The sequence below is a fragment of the Manis javanica genome, chromosome 12, assembly GCF_040802235.1.
Source record: "Manis javanica isolate MJ-LG chromosome 12, MJ_LKY, whole genome shotgun sequence".
NCBI classification, from domain to species: Eukaryota; Metazoa; Chordata; class Mammalia; order Pholidota; family Manidae; genus Manis; species Manis javanica.
Window position 1 is genome coordinate 52291800 of NC_133167.1, and position 24132 is coordinate 52315931.

At 35.5% G+C, this 24132-nt stretch overlaps 1 protein-coding gene across 1 annotated transcript in view; it reads right to left on the reverse strand.

Moving 5' to 3' along the window:
* PPP1R1C (protein phosphatase 1 regulatory inhibitor subunit 1C) overlaps positions 1–16187 on the reverse strand; it is a 100706-nt gene extending 84519 nt beyond the window's left edge. The window contains exons 1-2 of the mRNA XM_017660174.3: positions 15787–16187; positions 14001–14061 (exon numbers count right to left, since the gene is read on the reverse strand). Coding sequence (XP_017515663.1) covers positions 14001–14061; positions 15787–15867 — 142 coding nt within the window. The 5' untranslated portion in view covers positions 15868–16187. The remainder of the gene's footprint in view (positions 1–14000; positions 14062–15786) is intronic.
* Between the last annotated feature and the right edge of the window lie 7945 nt (positions 16188–24132).

A 24132-nucleotide genomic window follows, 5' to 3' on the forward strand; every position in this document is an offset into this window, starting at 1 on the left:
TTATCTATTCAGTTTCCACCATCACCATTTTACTGACATTTCGAAATCAGATTCAAATAATTTAAAGACAGCAAGAGAATAAATTGATCATTAAATAAAACATACTTAGGCTTTAAATTGGCCTGTAAAACAGAAGAAGTCCCAAAATCATCATTGCACAAAATTGCCTCATGCATCCAGTCACCAGCTACCTGAGGTGCTTAACTCAGAGCATGTCTGCACTAAAACAACAACACAACCAGCTCAAGTCTTCTGCTACTAAAATTTATCCTTGCTAAGATTATTTCAAAACTTTGCTCATCCTATGTGTGTGTTATGCAGCAAAGATCATTTTAAATTACTCCCATAAATATTTAATGTAAGAGCTCATGACAATCCAATATGTTAACATTTGTAGGTACTTGTGAAATGTGAGGATTAAGGATAACCCTACTAGTACCTCTCCCAGGTCCTCAGAGTTCTATTCTGCACCCTGCTACCCAAAGAGGACTTAACTAAAGCCTGATATACATGGAAGGGCTTCATGACCTAATCTTTCTTCTTCTGATTAATGTCAAAATTTATTAATCCTATAATCCAGTCCTTCAAGGCATTGTTAGGTGACAGAAAGTCATGTCCAATCAGTTGGAGCAAATGAGTTAATGGATCCAGTGACTTGTTACTTTTACTGGAGAAAAGCCTTCCAGCTGGAGTGGTTGATAAAGGTTTAAAGGAGGAAGGGGGATTTGATCTAGGAGATTAAGCAGAACTATAACAAATGGGAAGGGAAGATGACATCCCACTAGGTGTGCAAATCAGTCACATTCTGGGTCAACAATTATCCAAATGTAAACCTTTAGCCCTCCAAGTAATGTTTTAAGTCAAGATAATGATTTTTTAAAAAATAAGTGTAGAAATAGAGATAGGTAAACAGAAACATGAATAAATAGCAGGCCTACCTCTAAGAATGGAATGATGGGTAAGATTTACTTTTCTGTTTGGTTTTCTAATATTTTTTTCCTTATGTGATAAAAAAAATCTATTATTAACAACCTAAAGTCCTCTTATCTAATAAATTATCAAAGAAGAGAATAAGAAAGTGTGGAATTACTATTAAAAACAACTTATTTACAAGGGAAATAGAAGTACACTCTGATATCACATAAAACAGAATCTCACTTGGCTAAGCTCTGAGGGAGTTGCTTATAATTACTTTCATGAGAAAGACAGAAATAATATAGCAAGAGTGTGATGTAGCTTATTTGTAAGAAGAATGTTATTCAAGTATTGGGAAACACACTGACCTTGGGGAGACAACCTGTGTTTAAATTTCAGGCCTATTAACTTATCACCTTTTTTTAACCTAGAACAGCTCACCTCTCACCCTCCTTCTGCAAAATGGAGACTATAGTATTCATCTCACAGAGTTGTTGAGAACATATATTATAGGTGAAATAGTTTTGTAAACCATAAACTGCCGAAAGTAAGATGCATTACTACTTACCTCTTTAAATTTGCCTTTGAGTTTATATAGTTTTTAAAATTATTCCATTGGTAGCTTAGAGGTATTTTTTGTCTTTTACGTCCTAAATGTATCTCAAAATATATTTTTAATATGTTCTTTGCACCGTAACTGTCTATATAAACAGTATAGCTGGTTCCCGTGATGGCTGGGACCTGTAGAACTAGGATAGAAAGTATCTTTGTCTCCAAGACCTTAAGCAAAAAGGTGCCCTTCATTGGCTGAGTACAGCAGGAATTCTGGACTATTCAGCAGGTAAAATGACCTAGTGATAGAATTTGAGTTGAGCCATTTTAGCTCAATCATTCATGACATTTTACTTCACTGAAATGTAATAGTGAGTATGTCTCTGGTGTTATTTCTTGAAAATCTTTTTATCACTGGAGTTAAGTGGGCAGTGTTTAGGATCCATGAAAAAAGAGTAGATATCCTTAATGTGCCTTGGAAAACAAATTCAGTCTGAGTCTGTCCTGCTTGATCGGACAGCTCTACACATCTGGCGAAGTTATTTTCAATAGGAAGGTGACTTTAGAGCTCTCAGCCGGTAATAAAGAGAAAATAGAAAGGAAATTATGAAGGAGTAATGTTAACCAAAATCTAGCACAATTATTTTCCTTTCCTCTGTTCATTTCTTTCATTTAATTTAATCTCAGCTTTAGTACAATGATCAACAATTTGTGTAATAAAAATTCCATTGAGTATGGAGGAAATGTCTGACTTTTTAAAGCAGGAAATAGAAATAATGTGCAGATTATGATGAAATATATGAGTGCTTCATGAGAAGATATGGTGTGCCTAATCATAGCTAATTATAAGCTAGGACAGGTGAATTATAGATACAAATTAGAGCTCATAACAAATCAATTAGGAAAAGTAAAGCTGCCTTAGTCAATCACCCTTATACAATTAAGTCTGCAAAAAGCTTCTCATAAAACCAGAGCAGGGAAACAATAAACCTACCACCAGCAGTGTTGCTAGTATACATTACCTGCTTGATCCCAGCAACACAGCGAGTATTGGGGTTGCCATGACCAGTGCTTCACTGTCATGACATGATTTGATTCTAAGTGATTCCATGTTCGCTGATGTTAAAGTTAGGGCTCTCAAGTCTACATAAAACCACCTCCCAGTGTTAAAGTCAAGGAAAAGTAGTTTGGAAGTTACTGTATGATTTTTTAATAAAGCAGTGTGTCCTATATTGAAAAGAGATAAAAAAAAATATATATATATACATAGGAATAAATTCTATAACAGAATCAGCAGAAAAGCCATTGATAGATTTAGGAGGCAAGTGAGAGAGAGGAGTCAGAGATGATTCCAACCAAATATCATTCAACAATTAGAAGAATGGGAATACCATTAATAGATTTGCTAAGGTCAAGAGTTTAAATTTCAAATCAGATGACACATTTCAGTTAGACATTGACTTTCTGGTGGTAGCAGACGGAGCTCACTTTCTATATCTAATTATAATATTTCTTGCATTCATGAATTATTAAAATGGGCATAAGAAACCTACCCAGATGAGAAGACAGTTGTAAAGCAATTAATATTCAATAAATATAATTTATTTTTAAAAATACCCTTATGATTTAAAAAATAATAACTTAATAAATCTCACCAGTTGAATCCATGCCAGTAATTTCAATGTTTTTCTATTCATGATTTTTCAAATAATGTGATGAGTTTTTGATTTATTGGTTTTAACTTCAGAGTTAGAAATTTAAATGTTACTAGCTTTATTCTATTTATAACTTGAATTCACAAAGCTTTTCTAGATAATTTGGTAGGTTCTGGCCTTTTGGTAAGTCAGGTCACTTATTAAAAGTGGATTTTATTACATGGATAAATAGCCTGTGTTATTTTTACACATAGACAGATATTTAATTTACATATACATATGTGTGAAGGTGTTTGCGTATTTAGATATCTGTGTATGTGTTTTCTAATAGTCCATTCTTCCTCAGACAGGAAAAAAAATAATAAAATGATGTTGCATCATTGAGGTAAATTATTCTAAATATTGGATTCCAAAATTACTGTTGTTTTCATTCCTCCATTTTGTGCTTCAGTTCTATTTCTACAAGCAGGTCAATATGTATTTATATGTAAAGAGTATGATTCTGAAAATTGTTTTGTGTAATTATGGAACATTATTCCCAGAGAATGAAAAAAAGATCACAAATTTCCTAGCTTTCTTTAGTTCACACCATACTTTTTCTTCATCATTATTGCCAACCAAGGTCAAACTGTAATCATATTCTAGCCACACTGTCTATATATCTCCCTTTGATGATGCAGATTTTGGCAGCTTATTTCACAGATAGCTTTGTTAAGCACTATAATTGTCACTTTATCAAATTACAAAGTCATTGAGTTAAATTCAAAGATAATCTACCCATAGTGCAGAAAAGACTCATAGATACAGACATGACCTTTCTCAACATATGTTGGGGAGCCACTGAAATACTAAGATTTGAAGGGAACAGAGCATGGAGAAGGAGTGACAGCAGACTGGTAGAGAGGAGATGAATTCCGAGGCCCCTCCTTCACAGCTAAGGCAATTGCTCCAGAACATTCCTCTCCCTCCTCTTCAGGCTTTGACAAGGTCCTTTCTGAGCTGTGGGTAAACTACTTTTCTCAAGTGTCAGGGATAATGTGTTACATCTTGTCAGAGTACTTGCATTTAGAGGACGGAGTATAGTAACAATAGTAACAGCTTCAAAATGTAGAACTTCAGGTAGCATAGGGACTGATTTAGGGAGACTTTTTCCCAGCATTCCTGAAATCTTACCACTTAGGTACCCCCACATCCATCCCAGTGTTTTTCTCTTTCTTTGTAGTTTTGTCTGTTTAATTTGCAGCCTTGAATGGAGCTTATCTCTTCCAAGTAGACCACAGTCCCCATCACAATGTCCTTCACAATGCCCTACGCAGGACCTAGGCACTCATCCATGTCACCTACTTGGGCCTTAGGGGCATTTCAGTTTAAACCCCTGGTAAATTTGCTACCAAATTATATCTGGAATTAGTAGAACAGTGTTCAGATCACTACTTTGTCAAAGTCAAGACTAGTGGGAGAAATGGGAGAAAGTTCCAAATATTGGAAGCTTGCTCCTCAGCAGTTGTAAAATAAAGAGATATGAAAATAACTCCTCTCCATTAATTACATAGTTTGGCTAGATTTTTTTGTTAGAGGTCACCAAGTACCACTAATTTACCATTTTTCTTGAATATGACCATGGACTAGAAATAATTAGAAAGAGCTCTTAGTAACTTTTTGATCTTAAATTTGAAACTGAACGGGCCCTTATCTTTCCAGGACAGACAATGGTGATGTGTTCTATATGTATTATTATGCAGACACAAAAATGCACATCTGTTCATTCAATGGATTCAGAATGGCCTTCTTTCTGAATCCACTGAATATATTTTACATTTAGTGAAATACAGTAGTCTTGAAAAACACCCTGACTTCCTGATTTAATGGGCCTTAGAAGGATGAGCTACTTTCCTGGGGTAAGACAGGCCGGAGTGAGTCGCCGTCTGAGATCCATATCCAGGCCCAAGTGATCCTCTACTCCTGAGTACTGAGCCCGCCTCCCCAAAATGAATCATTTATCAAGATTATGTAGTCTTTGTTGTGTACTTTACAACATTATAATCTAATTCTCAAGAACGTCCTGCAGTAAACAATTTTTTACTGAGTTGAAATATATTTTGTATTTTTGCCATAAGCTGTTGGTTCTATTACTATACATGAGTCAGATTATCAATGTGTCTCAAGTTAAGTTTCTCCAGGAGGGCAGGGACAGTGACTTACCTATTATACGCCATAAGCAGCTAACACTGCCTTAATCAGAATAGGTGCCCCAAAAGTTTGATGGATTGCCATTGGATTTGAGGATCTATTTTTTATCTATCTAAATTTAATAGCCATAGGCATCCAATACTACTCTACTAGGTATTCACTCTACTATTACGATAGATATATCTACTTCACTAGTTTGGAATACACAGTAAAATTTTAGCTCTGACCTCAATCCTTAAAAGCTTAAAGCTGAAAGATCAAAATAAGTCATACAAATGCTTTACAGAAAGTGAGCATGATAAATAAGTGCCTCTATGTCTTTGCCAGAATTAACCTTACCATGATCTGAGCAGTTGGGATTTCTATTATTATTGTCATATCCTAGTTCATCCAGACATATTATTCTCTGTTATGTAGACCACATGTTTCTGGGGGATTTATAATAAGGACTCAGTAAGTAATTAAGTGAATTGAATGTAATAACCAATAAATAGCTTCAAGAGTTGGAGGTAGGAGGAGAGTATTAGAAGAACAAAGCCAAACAATGGATCAGATTAGTCAGGGAAAATTTTTGAGATTCAAATGAGTTTTGCGCTGCAATTTAAATACAAGAAATCAGTGGAAAAGATGAAGACTGATTTACCCAAATGAGTCAGTCTAGACTTGGTCTTAAAAGCTGGCAAAGGAACCCAAAAAAGGAACTAAAAAAAGAAAGCTTAGCAGGAATATAGCAACGTGATGGTGAATGGAAGGAAGTGAGAGCAAATGGAATGGGATCAAATGTAAACAATCCAATGAGTGTTTGATAAATATCTCTAAAGGATTTTAATATTCAATACTCAACCTTCTTTCTTTCCATATCCTATTGGAATAAGAATTTCATTTTTGGTCCAATACAAATCTGCCACAAAGATCTCTTGTTTTGAAATAGTTTTTTCATGATTTTACTGACATCAATAGCATGATCACTTTAAAGAAAACTTAAAAGACTCATGTTTCATGATAATTATATTTGTAAACGATCCCTGCTCAGTTGAACAAATACCACAGAATAAGTAACCTAACAATTCCATAGTTATGCATTCTTATCCTGATGAATTAGGAGGTATAATGCATCTTTTCTGTTACCAACAAACCCCATCTCTTGGGGACACTCTTTGACACTGCCTAATACAGTCAAGATTGGAAAAGAGCCAGGCCATCTTCTGATAAAAAATACAGGATTGAGGGGAAATCCAATTATCTCAGCATAGGCACAGTGACACAGGGAGATTGCATTTCTTCAGTATCCACTTGGTTGCAGGTACTGTGCAACACATTTTCTCACACCTCAATAATCCTATTTAAGAAAGGAGGAAACTAAGCTCACAGAGATAAAGTACATGCCTCACCACCAGTAACTGGAAAAGCTGGGATTCAAACCCAGGTCTTACCACAGAGCCAGTACTTTACCTACTATGAGCTTTGCCTCTCTACATCATGCAAAAGTACCTTAAAATCATTTTCATCTGCTTTCTCCCCGCAAGTAGGGAAACAGAAACCAAGAAAAATGAAGTGAATTTGCCAAACCACGATTGTGTTATATTTTACTAATCTATTTCTAATTAAAATGAATATAAAAGGTGAGCAGCATATGCCATTATTCAAAATGAACAAGAGCAGTAATCTTTCTGTAGTAAAATAGAACTATTTTGTAGTTTTATGCTTTGCCCTTTCATTTTTCCTTAATTTAATTTGGAGATTACATGAATCTTTTGAACACTTAAATATAGCAAACCTTGGTGTTACCAAGAAATGGAATCTCTTCTTTGGCCCACATTATTCTAATTGATTGGGCTATCTGGCTGCACAGACTGAATAGTTATGTGCAAGAAAACCAATCAATCAATTGTTCAGTAGATAAATCTTTGAGAGCAACATGCATCACTTTTCTTTAAATCATTCAGTATGGTTTGGCATTCAGTAACTCATAGAAATAAATGCTAAGAAGAAAAAAATAAGTTTTTTGGACAACCCCTTAGAAATTAATACTAGTTAATTCTTGAATGATCTTCAAATATTGGACCTTTGTTTGCTTTGTACTATCATTAATATTAAGAATGCAAAATAAATACTAAACAATCAACAAGAATTGTGAATCATAAAAAATTACAACCACATTTCCCAAGAAGATGAGAAAACTTAGAATGAAACAAAACTATGGACTATGGGTCCACTACAGCTTTTACTTTAATATATTAGATTACAGATCCCTGGGGGTAACAGGCACCTCCAAGTCAGGGGAGGGAGGGTTGCTGATAATGTCTTATCCATCCTTAAGACCTAAGAGTCCCAGAAAAAACCCTAGTGTGATTTCTGGAGTTTGTACTCAAGTGCTTATTGTTTTTTGACCACAAATCCTTCATTTTGCAAAATAAAAGGTCTCCATTAAAAGAGATGACATGCATATGAATGCCTTAACACTGGAAATAAATGTCCACTGTAACTTTGTTGATCCTGCAAAACCTCCCATCATTGGGAATTCCTGGAGCTTCTCTGTTTTGAACAATTCAGTCTGAGTCCAGTAATATTCCCTAGTTGTCATCCAATGTCTCAGAATTATATAACCAAAGCTTTCAAAATCTCATTAATTAATTTAAGTGTAAGAGTCCTAAATGCAAGCCTCATTTAGAAAGTCAAATCTTCTTTTTTGTGGGTATGGAGTTGAATAGTACAATCAGTTGGAAATCCCAGTTCTCTCCACTGACTAGACCTACTTCCAAGGTTGAAAGGAGATGGTGTGATATTGAATTCACATATCTCATATTAACTAACTTTTAGGATCCAGATCCATATGAGAAAATGCTTTTATTTTTATTCCTCATTCCTAAGAATATGGAGCTAAAAGAGTCAAAGAGAAAATCTCCCCAAAATTCGGCCATGGGAGGAAGTTCAAAAACTATCCCCTGAAAACCATTATGTATTATATTTCTGGTCCCACTTTGTAGACGAACAACAAATTTTTAAATGATGCCAAAACTCCTCTTCAGTAAGCTCCTGACCTCTTATAATTCACTCATGTTTAATAGGCATCTGGTCCTTTAAATTTAATTGTAACCATATTGTCTCAGCTTAACAAGTGAAAAAGAATGGATGCCACCAACTTTAATACTCAGAAGGCCTGGTCTAGGCTGGCTTTTCACCAGAAGACTGTCCAGCTCTGACTCCAAAGGCCATGAGACAAGGAGAATTTAGGTTGAGTTCATTAAAGAGACTAAGAATATTAAATCCAGAAAAGAAAATAATAAAGAATTATTTTATATATTTAAAAAGGTGAATAAATGAACTTTTACTAGAGTAAATGAAGAGTTACTTTAGAATAAAATGGGGGTATTACTCAAGTTTGATATAAGAAACTGTATTTTCTAAAATTTAAAATTAATGGATCGGGAATTTATACTAGGAGTAATTAAGGATTCTTCTCTGAAATACATAAAAGGGAGCAAGTCTTAGGGACTTGAATTGATTTATGTATTTTTCATGAAGATGTGTGGTTAGATTAGGTATTTTCTGAAGGTCTTTTTCAAGTCTAGATGTCTAATACTGGTGGCCAAATATAGTCTTCTCATAAATCTGCATAAAGACAAATAATGTTTAAATACAGTTGACCCTTGAACAACACAGGTTTGAATTGCACAGGTCCACTTAAATGAGGATTTTTTTCAATAAATATATTGGAAAGTTTTTTAGAGATTGGAGACAATTTGAAAACTTCCAAATTAACTATGTGGCCTAGAAATATTGAAAACACTAAGAATGTTAGGTGTGTCACGACTGTATGAAATACATGTCTATTTTATCATTTGCTACCATACAATGTACACAAGTATATTTTAAGAAGTTAAAATTGATCAAAACTTATGCCCAAAACACTTAGACCCTACGTGGTGCCATTCACAGCCAAGAGAAAGGCAAACAGTGCTTGTCTCTCCTGCCTTCCCTTTCGCCTCCTCTGCCACCCCAGGCCTCCTCTTCAGCCTACTGGACATGAAGATGACGGTGACGAGAAGACCTTTATGATGACACACTCCCACTCAGGGAATAGGAAACAAGCATCAGGCACTTAATAAACTTCTCTGTTGTGCGTGTCTTCATGTGAAAATCTAATAATAACGTGGCAAGAACTATATGAGACATTTTTGTGTCATCATCATGCCCTACGTATTCATCACATAGATGTATATGGACATGGATAGCCTATCCTTACATAGGTGTAAGGTGAGTGATATTAAATATAAGATGAGCAATGCGTTTGTTTCCTTACTGGTTTATAACTTTGCTTTCAAAGAATTACATTACCATACAGTATGCTTTACCACTTGTAACCTGGAGAAACTGTGAATCAGGCTATCATCACAGGCAGGGGGTGGTGTGTTTTTTTGATGTAATACTTTTTCTAATACCCTATTATAAATATGACTGTAATACTATATGCCATAAAAATTTGATAATGATTCATTCCTTAGTGTATAGGCTAGGCTACCATGAGGCAATCAAACTGATCACACTACCTACCATAAAACAATCATATTGCTGCTGCTTCATTATAATGCATGAATTGTTATACCTGTAAATAAACATGAATTTCATTTTCACATTATCTTTTCATTTTTGATATCTAGTGTTAGTACTATGTGTACCATATGCAGTGTTTAATATTGCGTGAGATGATATTGATGTAGATACTGATAGGCAATTCATCTTGCAAACACAGATGGCATAAACTTATGGTATCAATAAATACAGTATGATTTTGTAAGTGTATTTTCTATTCCTTGTGATATTCTTAATTTTTCTTTACTCTAGCTTACTTTATTGTAAGAATACAGTATATAATACATACAACATACAGAATATGTGTTAATTGACTGTGTGTTATTGGTAAGGCTTCCAGGCTACAGCAGGCAATTAGTAGTTAGGTTTTGGGGGAGTCAAAAGTTGTGTGTAGATTTTCAACTGCACAGAGGGTCAGTGCCCCTAAGCCCCATGTTGTTCAAGGGTCAGCTGCAAATTTAGAAATGTAATGAAATTAATTGCAGAAAGTGGCATTTCCATTTATATGTAAATAGTGAGATTTATGTGTTTTCTTCTGAATAAAAACGTAGGAACCAAACCAGTTAAATACAGATGATACAAGAGTAAAAGCAAACAACATACAGTACAAGCATGGATAAGGAGGCTCTATTGCATAGCCTCAGAAAGCTTATCATAAATAGACCCTTAATCAGAAGAAAAACTGAAAATACAAAAGATAAGCACTTTGCTACAAGGTCAATCACATCGGTAGCCCCAGAAAAGTTTGACAAAGATGAAATTAGTCTTTGATGCTTCTGTGCCCTCACACCTTAGACTTGCAGTATTTTTTTTTTTTTACTGCCTTCTGGCTATTCAGTCATTCCCAGAGGCAAACCCAGAGTTTCTGCCTTCTTCACGATAAAGACACACCCTTTGTTATTAAATTTTTTCAGGCATAATAAGTTCAGTTCAAAATGTTTACTCCTGTTCCCCATTATTGTGAGTTAAACTGAATAATCCCTGCCAGAGAGTGATATATCCTTAGATTATCTATGTTTCTGTAGTTCTGCTGAGATCTAGGCCATGGGTTAGAAAGAGGCTGGACATTTTGTGACCCCTGGAATCCTGCCAGTCAGGTGCCTACCTCATCTAGGGTTTAGACAACCATCTGGATTTACATTTGTAATATCTTTCTATTCTCACTCCCTTCTATCAAGCATAAACAGATTGCATATGTACTTCTAAATCTAAAAATTAAATCATTCTTTTAAATACTCTTACAATTGACTATTTCTGCAAACTCATGAAAAGCTGAAAAAAAAGTAAGGCATGACTAATTCATTTAATGATGGTTACTATGATACACCTATCTTATATGAATTAAAGGGTTTGTTAATTATGTCTCTATATTGGAAAATTAAATTTTCTTTGCTTTGGTAATTGACAATAAAGAAAGATTTTCAGGGATTTGAATTTTAAGCTGCATTAATGATGGTGATTTCAAGAACACTGAGCTGTTTCTTGGACAATTTCAATAAATTGAAAAGATTAGTTTACCAGGACTTAAAGCTGCATCCAATTTTTATTTGTCAAACAACACCTTGTTTTTGATTACTAAACTAAGCAGTTGTTTTAAAAAAGGTCATTGAACACTTAAGATTTTCTATTGTTGCTGTTATTATTTGTTTTGCTTGATAGAGTTCAGAACATATTTGGAACATAAGGATTTGTTGGGAAAAGCAGAAATATTTAGCACAGATGAGACTATGATGATTCTATTCCTATTGTATCTTAACTCTTAAATATCACATGCAGAGGTTATATTCCAGGACACATTAGCTAATGACACCTAATATTTGTTGCACTTTGCAATCTTTAGGGTGTGTTCACATTAACTCTTCCAGTTGTTATAATAACTCTGTGAAAAAGAATAATCTCTATTTCATAGTTGAGAAAAGAAAGCTGAGAGATGCCTTCCCTTAACCAAAAACACACAGCTAATGAAGACCAGCATCTAGGTGGATTTTACTCAGTGTAGTGTTCTTTTGTGGCTGTTAATTTGTTAGGTCCTTACAGTTATTTCCTTAGTTATCAGGGTTCTAGATCATTTTTACTGGGAAAGTTATATAAGTGTTTGGGTTTTGGGGTTTTTATTGGCTGAAAATTCCTGGTTACCATACACAGCTAAAGACTGATCATTCCCTTGTAAACTATTCTAGTTTCCTAAAGGAGGATGCAGATGCAGGGACATGACATCACTAAAATGATAGAGTCCTCTGTGAGATGCTATTGTGTCTAGTTCTTTCCACTGTTGCTTGTAAACACAGAGAAGGGTGGAGTCAATAAGGGAAATAGGGCAATGTCATCTAGTGATTCGGAGGCCAGGTAAGAAAAACGTTTCTAGAGAAAAATCTAAATTTGGTTCACAGGGATATTTAAATATAATTTTTAATTTACTAAGCTAAGTGGTCTAGACAAAGGATTTATTTAAAGTTTGGGTTTGGTTGTCAATAGGGCCCGAATGTCTAGTCACACTGAGAGATCCTTCACTACATAATGCAAACTGAAATTTTCAGGCCAGCATCATGCCATAGGAAAAGCACAGGCTTTAGAATCAGAATTATCCTTCTGTATAATTTGTATATTTCAGTGGAATAACTTTCACAAAAATCATTTCACCTCTCTAATACTTAATTTCCCCATCTGTACATGATATATATTTGACATTCAAGAAAGAGTAGTTACTATTTTGGGGACTTCAGTAAGAGCCCCAAAGTCACTTACTATGTTCAAACAGTAACAGTGATACCTGCAGAACTCTGAACCTGCTCTGTGGTAGACAAAAGGACACCTAGAAATCAACTTGGGCAACACTTTGCAAGGTTGGTATAGGGAGGTAAGTTCTAGGACATTGTAGAAAATCTGCCATTATGAGCAAAGGCAGAAATGGAAATTTTCTATAAACTTACCTCCAAATCTGAGATTTCATTATTGTTTACTTGTATTTATTTGTGAACTGTAAGTGCATATTATTTGTACCTCTTATTCAACCAAATATAAATAAGGTAACATTTATTGAGATAATATATTTGACAATAATTCTAAAATTCTGTAGCACTTTAAAGATATAGGATCATATTATAATTCTATGCTTACAGCTGGAATAAATTTATTTATTTGTTTCTCATCAACTGAACAGCCTTCTTAATTTGGGCTCAATGATGAATATCCTATTAGAACTTAATTTTCTTATATATGTTTCTCTAATTAGAAAGCAATCTGAAAAAGTCAAAGACTATTTTGCTCTGGTATTCCTAGAATGGATCATTCACTAGACCCTATATTTAGACTTACTATGTTTCCACTGTTCAGACTCCTGTTGTCCACCCTTATTATTTATACCTGGAAAAAAAATCCAACATCAAGTCCTTCCTGTTACAAATTAATGCCATGACCTTTTCTGCCTTACGGGCATTTCTAGAAATAGCCCTTAAATGTGAGATCAAAATCGTTCCCATTCCGTAAGTAAATCATGTTTTCATATTGCAGGTCATAATCCTTTATCAGGAATAATAATGCAGTTCTACTTTTTACAAGAAATGGAAAATACAACCTCAATAAATGGATGCAGCCCTTCAGAAAGGCTTTCAAATGAGCAGTGCTGAAAATTGATTTGGTGACTCGTCAATTGCATTATTCAGAGATGACATCAGCAGTAGAGCTGTAGCCAGTGCTGGCTCATTGTCCACCCCATGACAGCCCTTCATAAATAAAATACCTACTCTGTAAAGATGTAAGCATCTCTTGGGCTGTAATTTGAGTTTGAAAACTAATTAAACAATTTTCCACCAGCCTCATTAATAAGCATCGGAACACATGACAGCCAATGCTAACAAAACATTTCAGATATCATCACCCATGTGTCATTCTAGAGGAAAACCAGACAGTTGGCTGTGACAGTTCTGCTAATATTTATTTCTTATTTTGTTTATGATCCATTTTATAGACTACCTTATTAGATTATGTTTAACTTAAACCCTGAATTGAAATGCTTCAGCAATGACATGTTCTTTGATATTCTTTGAACAATTCTCTCTGTTCCATCAGTGTAAAAGACATCATATGCTTCTTTACCTGGGGGGTTATGTTCATTGAGAATCACAAGTGATGCTGGTGTAGGTCGTCTTTTCCTGATCTGTGAACAACAAAGGCCCAGCTAAGGTCAGTGAGAGCACTGCTCCAGGTTACCCTACAGCTTGCAAAGCTGTCCCAGCCTCATCTTTCCCCAATACAAAAGCAAATTTTGGGAGGGCACACAGTAGGTACTCACTAACTTTATTTTGAATAACGGAATGTCAGACAGTAGAACTATCAGATATTAGTATCTCCTTCTTTAACCAAAAGCTAAATTTATACAGAAACTAGTTGTATATACAGAAAAGAAATAGTTCTATATAGTCAAATGATGCCACTGAAAATTAATATACAGTGAAGGCCCAGGGATGACTTGCTAATTTTAAGGGCACTCTTGGAGCCTCAGAGTATTGATGATGCTTTCAAGATCCATTGCACTTATTTCTAAATGTGGTAAGAGAAGCTTAGAAAAAATTTCTAGCAGGTTAAATTTAACAGCTTACATTTTTAATTTCAATTAATATTACAAGGTTTTCTAATTTTCTCATATAATATTCAAAACAAATCAACAAAAAATGAATATGTATCTTGTGAGAGTTTATAATTCATTTTAAACTAATAGATTTGGTGTGAGGGTTGTTTTTCTTATTTTAAGAGTTACAGGAATATATTATGATAAGAATTTCTAGTGGGTCCTGATCTCTTAAATATATAGGTAAATCTCCAAAGCGTAAGTCAGTAGGATACAGAATAAAATTTACCAAGACATCTTGTCTGGGATACAACCAATGCCTCATTCGCCATATTCAAGGTTGTATTTATCAGGCCCAAATCTGAGCTAGATCTACTTCAGATTACCAAAACATCCTAAAAAGTTATGTCTCAGATTCAATAATTATTTTTAAGACTTTGTATAAAATATTTGTAAAAGGATTCAGGGATCATTTAGGTCTTAAAAAATTAATGAATTGGGTTGGTAACCCCATAAAGTTCTTTTGCTTTTGTCTCCCCACTATTGTAATTTTACCACAAATGATCTTTTAATAGTTCCGCGGCACCAAGAATCTAAGGAAATCTGAATATGAAAGATGATATAGATGTAAGCCAATCTACATGAGCAAGAGAGACTGAGATTGTGAGAAATGCAGATACATATCTACACTAGACAAGAAAAAGAAATCCAGGAAATGTTAAAGTATTATTCTTAATATCTGAATAAAATTTCTTAAGATTATATATATGCCTACAAAGCCTACCTATCATATTTTAAATATATTTAGAATTACTACTTTGGATACACAATGTAAAACATTAAAATAAAATACTAAACTTATAATCTGAAATTATCTCAATTTATTTGTTAAACATTTCATTGTTACTGAACTTTCACTGTTAAATGAATCTTTGTATTTTATAAGTGATCAAATAAAAGGCTGTTAATTTTGAGAATTTGTTTAAAGTTTCTCTAAATGTTGAACTTGTTATTTTAATAAGCAAAAGCAAACATAATTTTGGATCCAAATCTGAATCACTAATATAGCCATTTTTTCCTAATGAGTGATAGTTTTGTGTCACATGACACGAAAGTACTGCATGTTAGCCAATATTCCTTCTAATGCAATTCAAATACAAGTCATATGGAAACCAACTTTTTTCTCATTTACACATCCTGAGAAGTCACAGAGTTAGGCAAATCCAAGAGGTAGAGAAGTTTTCAATTAATAACAAGGATTTATGTCCATATTACTTTATATACAAGAACTGGTTCCCTTCCAATTCCGCTTACCTGCTCTGCTGCTTCAGGAGCAATTTGACTCTGGAATAAAGGTACAGCAAATTGTATCTTTTTCGGACTGTTGGGCTCCATGACAATGATGAGAATGGTCAGAGATGTGAAGGGCTCAGAAAGACTAACCCCAGGTGTTGTCTGGGATGTGTGTCCTCAGGCGCACTCCACCCAGCCACACAGAGCTCTTCGTAATAAATAGCTGTAATTCCAGAGCGAGCAAGTGAAGATGCCGAGGTCCGAGGAGCTTCAACATCCACAATTATGCCTGGCTTGTCTGTTCCCCCACCAATCCCTCGGATCCTCTCAGCACAATACAGAAAGGAGCAATAAGCTAATTGTGTGCCTCTTCACTAATACATGCCAGGCAGTCACTCAGCAGCTAATTGAAAATGCAATGCTAGCCTTGAAGGGCCCGCTGCCCTGGGATTTGAAAGAAAGGCTCTATCCACTGTACATTACTAACTGGCTGCTCAGAAGTGCAATGTAAGCTCCCTCTGAGTATTGCTGGGATGGGCCATTCATTATTGATGAACATAAAGCAGGAAATTTTTAGAGTTGGGGGCAGGGTTTGAGTATGGAATTATTTCATTTCTCTTGTAGCAACTTGTAAGTCAGACACCTTTGCTGTTTCACATTAGCCACCAAACTGATGGATGGCCATGGAGGGTAAGCCACAACCATTAATATCAGCTATATTATGCTGCGAGATCTAGTTAGGTAAGACTGATCGAGGGAGGCAGAGCATCTGTGGCGCAGTGAGGACAGCATCGCCCCAGGAGCAGATCTTAGTTCAAATTCCACCTCTACCATTAACAACCTCTGTTGCCACAAGCAAATCATAGGCTATGCCTAGGCTCCCACGCCTTCATCAGGAAAATCCCGGGGACTGGACTCCATGACCTTTAAGCTCCTGTTTTGTTCCAACATTCTATAATTGTAGTTCACAATTTTCATTAGAGTGGAAAATATTGAACAGCTAAATTTAGCAAACAGCTTGAAGGTCACTGCGGTTACAAAGACCTCTATTTTGTTTCTTGGTGCAACCAGTTACATCCTCTGATTTGGAGGAATATGGAAGTGGCTAGAAAACATCAGTGGGAACCTAACAGTATCCGACATTATGGCTTGTTCAATATTGGGGATATACAGAGAGAAAAGGACTGGAAAAAGCATAAAGGGGGTAACCTCCAGAACGATAGAGGATGATGGTCATACTGGCTGGTGGTGAAGGGAGAGGGAGACACTGGCCTGATCCCCACAACTGTTAATGTCCAGGGGGCGGCAATAGCATAGCCTGATGGCCCTCATGCGTTCAGCTCCTTTGTGAAGGAAGCCTGAGAATGAGCCTGCTTTCATGGGAGAAAGAACTTGAGTTCTCTGTTTCCTTATTTGAAAGACATTGTTTGATAAGTCCTAGCTTTTCAATGTTTTCATATTTTTATAATACATTTAGACATTGCCTGCATTCACTCCAGGTATTCACAAATGAAATTTTCTTCCTTTTTTAAATAAATTCTGAGTCTGCCAGGAATCCATCTTAATAATTTAAGTATGTAACATTCTGTTGAAAGAATATAGATAATAATATGCATTATTGAAGTAGTTTTCTATACCCTCTAGGGGAAAAGGCCAAAGAAGATGTAGATGTGAAAGCACTTTCAGTTCTAGAACAGTGCTGACCAGCAAGAAATCTTGTGATAGGTTCTTTCTTGTAGTGTGGAAGGGAAACTTAAAAGTTACATTTTGTATAACGGTTTACAAAAGTCCCCAGAATGAAAATCTGAATTAATGAAGTTATTTCTTGGCATATTTCTTCAAGTTATATACAAGGAAAACAAGACAGTATTTCTAATTAGTTATTAATCCAAAATTTCATTTAGTGTAGGAATTAAGACCATGCACTTGGCAACCTTAAGTGCAAACCCTGGCTCTGCTACTTATTCAATTGACCAATTTGGACAGTAAGAGAACTTTCTTCTTGTGGGGTTTAGATGAATTAATTCTTTAGAAGAGCTCATTACAAGACCAGCATATGATAACTACTTAGTAAAAGACAGCTACGATTTTTCTTCCAATTAGATTTTTCAAAAGGCTTAAAGATACATATTTTTAATCTAAGTTACTAGGAATCTCTACCTATTGGATACTTTGATACCAGTTATAACAATAAATGAAAAACTGAAATTCCATGTATACATTATGTATAAATATCAATAAAATGATTCCCATTAATAAACTGCCCTGTTTCAAATAGTTTGACCAGAAATAGTTTCATAAAGGGACTGTCTGACCCTGTAAGCTGCTTCTCCACCAGGCCCACGCCTATGCCTTCTTCAGAACTCAGGTGATCATCATTGCTCTGGGTAACTCCAATAGCTTTATTCCTGCCCACCGTGGGTTTAGACCCACATCTTCTGTGTTCCCAAAGCACCCAGAATACCTCTACTTAGTATAATAACTACCCATCTGTCTTTTAACTGTTTAGCATCTTTCAATGCTATTCATGCACATAGGGAATACTTCTTGAGTAGATACTATAATCTACTCCATACTGGCCTTTTGTATGGCATTAGGGGAGAGATTGTGTTAAAAGGTGACTGAGGTCCTTTTAAAGCTATATTATTATTCTAAGAGTCAATTAAAATGCAACTTAAATTTGAAATAATCTAAATATGTTTATGTGTTTATATGGGGAGTATAGTTATGCTAAATATTAGGTGTACATTAGAGTTAATAATAATCATTAAAGCTTACATGACACTATGTGCTTTATCTGCATTAATTTATTTAATATTCATGACAATACTTTGAGGTAGATACTATTGCAATCCCCAGACCTAATTTAAAATGAAGAAACTAAGAATCAGAGAATTTAGATAATTTGCCCAAGTTCATCCAGCTAATATGGGCAGGCAATTTTGCCTAGAGCCTGGGCTTTAACCACAATGCTTTCTATCATGTAAGGGCCTATGCAGAAGTCAGCGGAAGGCAGCAGACTCTCTGCAGTGGTTAGATGTTCTAACCACAAGAGTTTCATGGTAAAAGATCTCAAGATGATGTGGCATATGAATGAAAGGACAGAAAGTAGCATGACTACAGGACACTACTAATCAACAAGATCTCACATTTCACATTAGACAGCAATACAAAATGGAGAATCTAGAGTTGGTGTTATGTCACCAAGCTGGCCTGAAAGAAAGCAGCTGCTTTTTTGTTGTCGTTGTTTTCAGTTTTTTATTAAGGTATGATTGATATACACTCTCATGCCGCCATCTTTAATGAAAGCAGCTGTTTATTCCTTTTTTTAAGTAATGGGTTCTACCATTAAAGATTAAAAATGCCTCTAGCACAAGCAATAACTATAGTCTGTCTTCAAAGTAAGTGATACTGTGAGTAAAGGTAATAATACATTAGGAAAGCAGGCTGTTATGTCTTCTAATTCTACTCTGTAATATCTGTCTAACCCTATTTTCCACAGCAACTCCAGACCCCCAGGCACTCAATATTTCATCCCACAGCCAGCCTTTCCATGACCTCCCCTACTTCCCTGAGAAGCTTTCTCTGCCTTTTTTCCTTTTCTTCAAATTGAATTCATCCTCTAATTCTGTCTCCTTAGTAAGGCACCCTCAGATTCTCCAGACAGGAGGAATCACTCTTCCTTCCTTCCCTGGTACCTAATTGTATGTAGTTTTATGTTATTCCAATACAATTCCCAATGTGTTCCTTTGGCCTCTCCTCTCAGACTGAAAATCCTTACCTATCCTCTTAACCATGAACAGAACAAGCAAGATGTTGGCCATTTAGCCGCTACCAAATAACTCCACTTAGGCTGCATCTATCTGATATTGTCAGGAATCAAGGTATTTCAATGTACTGAATTTTTCCAAAGACGACAAGTTTACCTTTTTCAGCACCACACCTTGCTTTTATTTTAATAGTTTAATGGGCACTTAAAACATATTCAGTATTTTAATGCCTTTTAAAAAAGTATATATCAAACATTTGTCCTTCTGCCTTACTTCATAGCATTCATATAAATATCAATTGTTGTACTTTGTCATCTACAGATGTATCTGAAGCTACTGGTATTTCTTGCTACCCTAACTAGCTCCAATTTCCATAGATACATAGTTCCTATGACAGTTTTAGAGTTTTTCTTTACCTAATGGTTGCCAATCACTTTTAAATTTTCACAGTCCGTTCAGGCTGCTTTAATAAAATACCAGACACTGGGTGTCTCATAAACATCTATTCCCCCCAGTTCTGGAGCCTGGAAAATCCAAGATTAGTATTTTGAGGGACCGGACACACTGCGGGACTTTGCTGACACCACCCTTGGGGAAGAAGTTCCTTGGACAGCCCAGGCAGATGAGTGTCACAGGGAGACAGAGGCAATCACAGGTATGGACCAGCAGGCCTTGGAAATTTTTGCCCAGGTGGACTGTTAAGAAGATTTTAGTTCAAGTCCAGCAAAAGCGCAAGAGTAATGGGAAGAAGAGTTAGAATACATTCTTGTCCCTACTTTAGCCAGCTCCTTTTTCATTTGTTTCGGTAATTTTTATTTTGTTTATCTCCATAGCTTAATTTTAGCTTTTTCCAGATTTTTATTTTGGGAAGATGATTATTACATGAAATATGGAAATCATAATTACTGAGTTTACATAAAATTTGTGTTTACAAAATACTTTCATAAATGTTATTCATTCATCCAACAAATAAATATTAAGCATCATATTCTGTGCCAAACAGAATGAACAAGATAAGATGAACGAAATTCAAAGAGCTTAGAGTTAGGAAGACAAACCCTAAAAAAGTAAACAGCATGAGCTAGAGATGCTATGATAAAAAGTGGTAATAGGAAATAAGAGGGGACCTGAGTAGGAGGGTGATGGCTGGCTCGGGGCCATAGACAGTTTTTGTTTGCCTACACAGTATTTTTAAAAACTGAGATGACATTTGAAAACAAAAATAAAAAGCACCCAGCTTCTCTTGATAAAACAGAAGGTCTGGCAAAGCTGGTCTGTCATATCCACAAGGTCACAATCAACTCCTGGGACATAGAGTTACCTTCTGTAAACATGGCAGTAATTTCTACACTAGAAATCACTCTTAACACTGAGTATGAAGATATTGACACCCAGTTAGCTTCAGCCAACCTCTGAGCTAGAGGGAGACAGGCATGACAACATGGACAATGCAAAGAAATGTGGAATTTACTGTGAAAACAGTAAGTACAGCTAAGAGATTTAAGTAGGAGAGTATCGTCATCTGATTTGAATCTTAGGAGTATCACTGTGCTGCTGTGTGGATAGGTTGGAAGGAGTCAAGACCAGGCGCAAGAACATCTAAGGATTTTATGATGTTCTACTCAAGAGATGACAAAAGTCTTAGCTAAATTAATAGTAGTGAAGATGGAGAGAGGGAGATGGGTGGAATATAGTAATTTAACAAGTTTGCCTACACAGTATTTTTAAAAACTGAGATGTCATTTGAAAACAAAAACAAAAGATACCTGGTAATAAGGGAAAAGAGACATGGAAGAACGATGAATCCAAGATTGACTTGGCAGCTTGGCCCGTGGGGATCTCACTCACTAAGAGAGAGAGTGTGAGGATGATAACACAGAGAGCAAACAATATAAATTACTTTTGACTGATAGGTTAGTGCCAGTGAGCCATCTAGGTAAAAATGATCCTTAAATTTTCTCATCATTAAAAATAGTGAAAATTAAGTTTTAAAATAAGGATAAAAATTCTAATCATTTCCAAGGGCTAATATCATGATTCAGTGACATAATTCATGGAAATTGCTTATCACACCGCCTGATTGTGACAGTATTTTGCAAAGAAGGTTGCAACATCTCCCATTCCACATATTTTTCTACAATGTTCCCTTACTATCTCTCACCAAGAAGTGGAGACAGATTCCCCTCCCCTTGCATCTCCCTGGTCTTAGTGACTCATCTGTAACCAGTAGAATAGAAAAGTTGTGCTACATGACCATAGAGGCTAGGCTTCCTAAAAGGCCACACTCATTCTGCCTAGATCTCTTGCAACACTTACTCTCTAATCCCTCCACTTAGAAATGCTTCCCCTTAGAAACCAGCCACCACATTGTGAATAAACCAAAGCCACTGGAGGACACATGTAAGCACTCTGGTCAACAACCCCAGCTGAGCCTGGCCTTCAAGTCATTCTTGCCAAAGTGCCAGACATGTGAGTTAAGAAATCTCCAGAGCTTTCTAGTCCAAACTGATTCAAGGCATCCCAGCTGTTTGAGTCTTCAGAGGTGATGACATCAAGGTGCAAAGAAAAAAGTACTCTTGGTCTGTTTTGTCTGTACTCTAGTTTCCCTCTTGAGCGGCTTTCAGAGCCCAGGTGGTATGAAGGGAGAAGCCCAAGCCACAGGGAAAGGCTGTGTGTGTATGTCTCAATACCACAGTGAAGACTAGCCTTCCTCACACTAGCCTGAAGAATTACCGCAGCCAAGCCGTGAGACATGTGATTGAAGAAACCTGTAGATAATTCCAGCCTTGAGGCATGTGAGTCACCTTTAGCTGTTCATGTGTTCCAGCTGAGGCCCCAGATTGTGGAGCAGAGAAACGATCCTCATTTCACCCTGAGTTTTTGACCTACAGAATTTGGGAGCACGAAAATTGATTGTTGTTTATACTACTCAATTTGGAACAGAGATATGGAGATATGTTGGCTACTTCTAAAATCATTATTACTATTTTTACAGCTGTCTGTTTTATATTTCTATGTGGAATTATAACTCAGAAGCAACATCTGGCTTGAAGACAGTACAATATCTGAGTCATTATCAGGCAAGAAATCAAAGATATGGGAGTAAATTAATCCAAGGAGTATGTACATGCAAAGAGAAGAAATTATAGAATTTTGAGAAACCCAAAGGGTAAGGGAGGAATGGGATGACAGAATAGAAACAAACAAAAAATTAGTCAGAGAGGTAACAAGACCCAGAAAGATTGGTAACATAGAAATCAAAGTTGAAAAGAGTTTCTTCATATATGTTGTAAGCAGCACTGAAAAAAAAATCCTGTAGAGAATGTAATTATGATCATTATAAAGTACATGCTGAATTTTAGTCACTAGGATGCGGGAGAAGGTGGGAGATGGGAAAGTGAAAACAAAAATTTAGACTAGTTCTTCAAAAAAACCCGTGGCATTAAAAGAAAGTCTACATCAAACACAGGGCCTTACAGTAAAGAGCAAAAGTAAAAATGGAGTGGAGATTTTCAGGTATTACAGATGAACTAGGCTTGAGCTACAAGGAGGTGGCCAACAGAGAGAGTCTGAAAGTACAGCAGAGACAGAGAAGACTGAGAGAATTTGTAAAAAGAAACCTAAATACATGTTTTTTTAGGTTGAGAAGAATAAAGTGTAGACGGTTTATTTCGAATTATGCATCAATTTCCTGTGCTGGAATCACTACTCCAGATTCCTGGATAGGAAGCCAGTCTTCCGTGCAGACCATGAGTGTACTTCTCTTTCTTAACAATATAAATGAATGAATGAACAATTCATTTGTAAAAGTCTTCAAATTTTGCCAATATTCGATAATACAATGGGACAAAATGACATTATTATGGTATTTTATGGGGTTTGGATTTGGAATAACTTCTAAAATCTCACCCCTTATTGTTGGCATGATTTTCAAACAATTTTTTTGAATTCTTACAGTGAATTGTTAAGTACAGTTAAGTAAAATAAGGTTATTAACAATGTCTAGTATAATTTTACTACATAGTTATAGCAGTACATATACATATACACATATACGTACATACATGTGCTCATGCATAAAACACATCCATATACATATCTTTATATTTTTGTGTGTGTGATGTGAGAAAATATTTGGAGATGTTAGTAGGAACTCTCTCTGGGTGCTGGGATTACAGGCCATACCTTTGCTCTTTACACTTTTCTGTAATATATAATGGGCAAGTATTAATTTTATAATAGAAAATTCATTTCCAGAATACCCAAAGATAATCTATAATATAATGCTTTAAGAGTTCTTAAATTTTCAATCATAAAGAGGCTTTTCACACTCTGTTAAATCAGAGAAGTCAAAAAAGAGTAGTTTTTCAATTAGCATATTTTATCTTTTAATTAAGGACAACCTGCTTTGAATGAGATCATCGTTTCCATAAGCATATTGTATTTATCTCATCTCTGTTTTTACCGCTAAGAGCAATATTTCAGGAGTGACAGCAGGTACACAAAGAACCTTTCAATATACTTGCTGATATATGAGATACAATGCATATGAGCTATAAAAAGAACTGAAAAAAATGAGGAGACTCTTTTCTTGTAA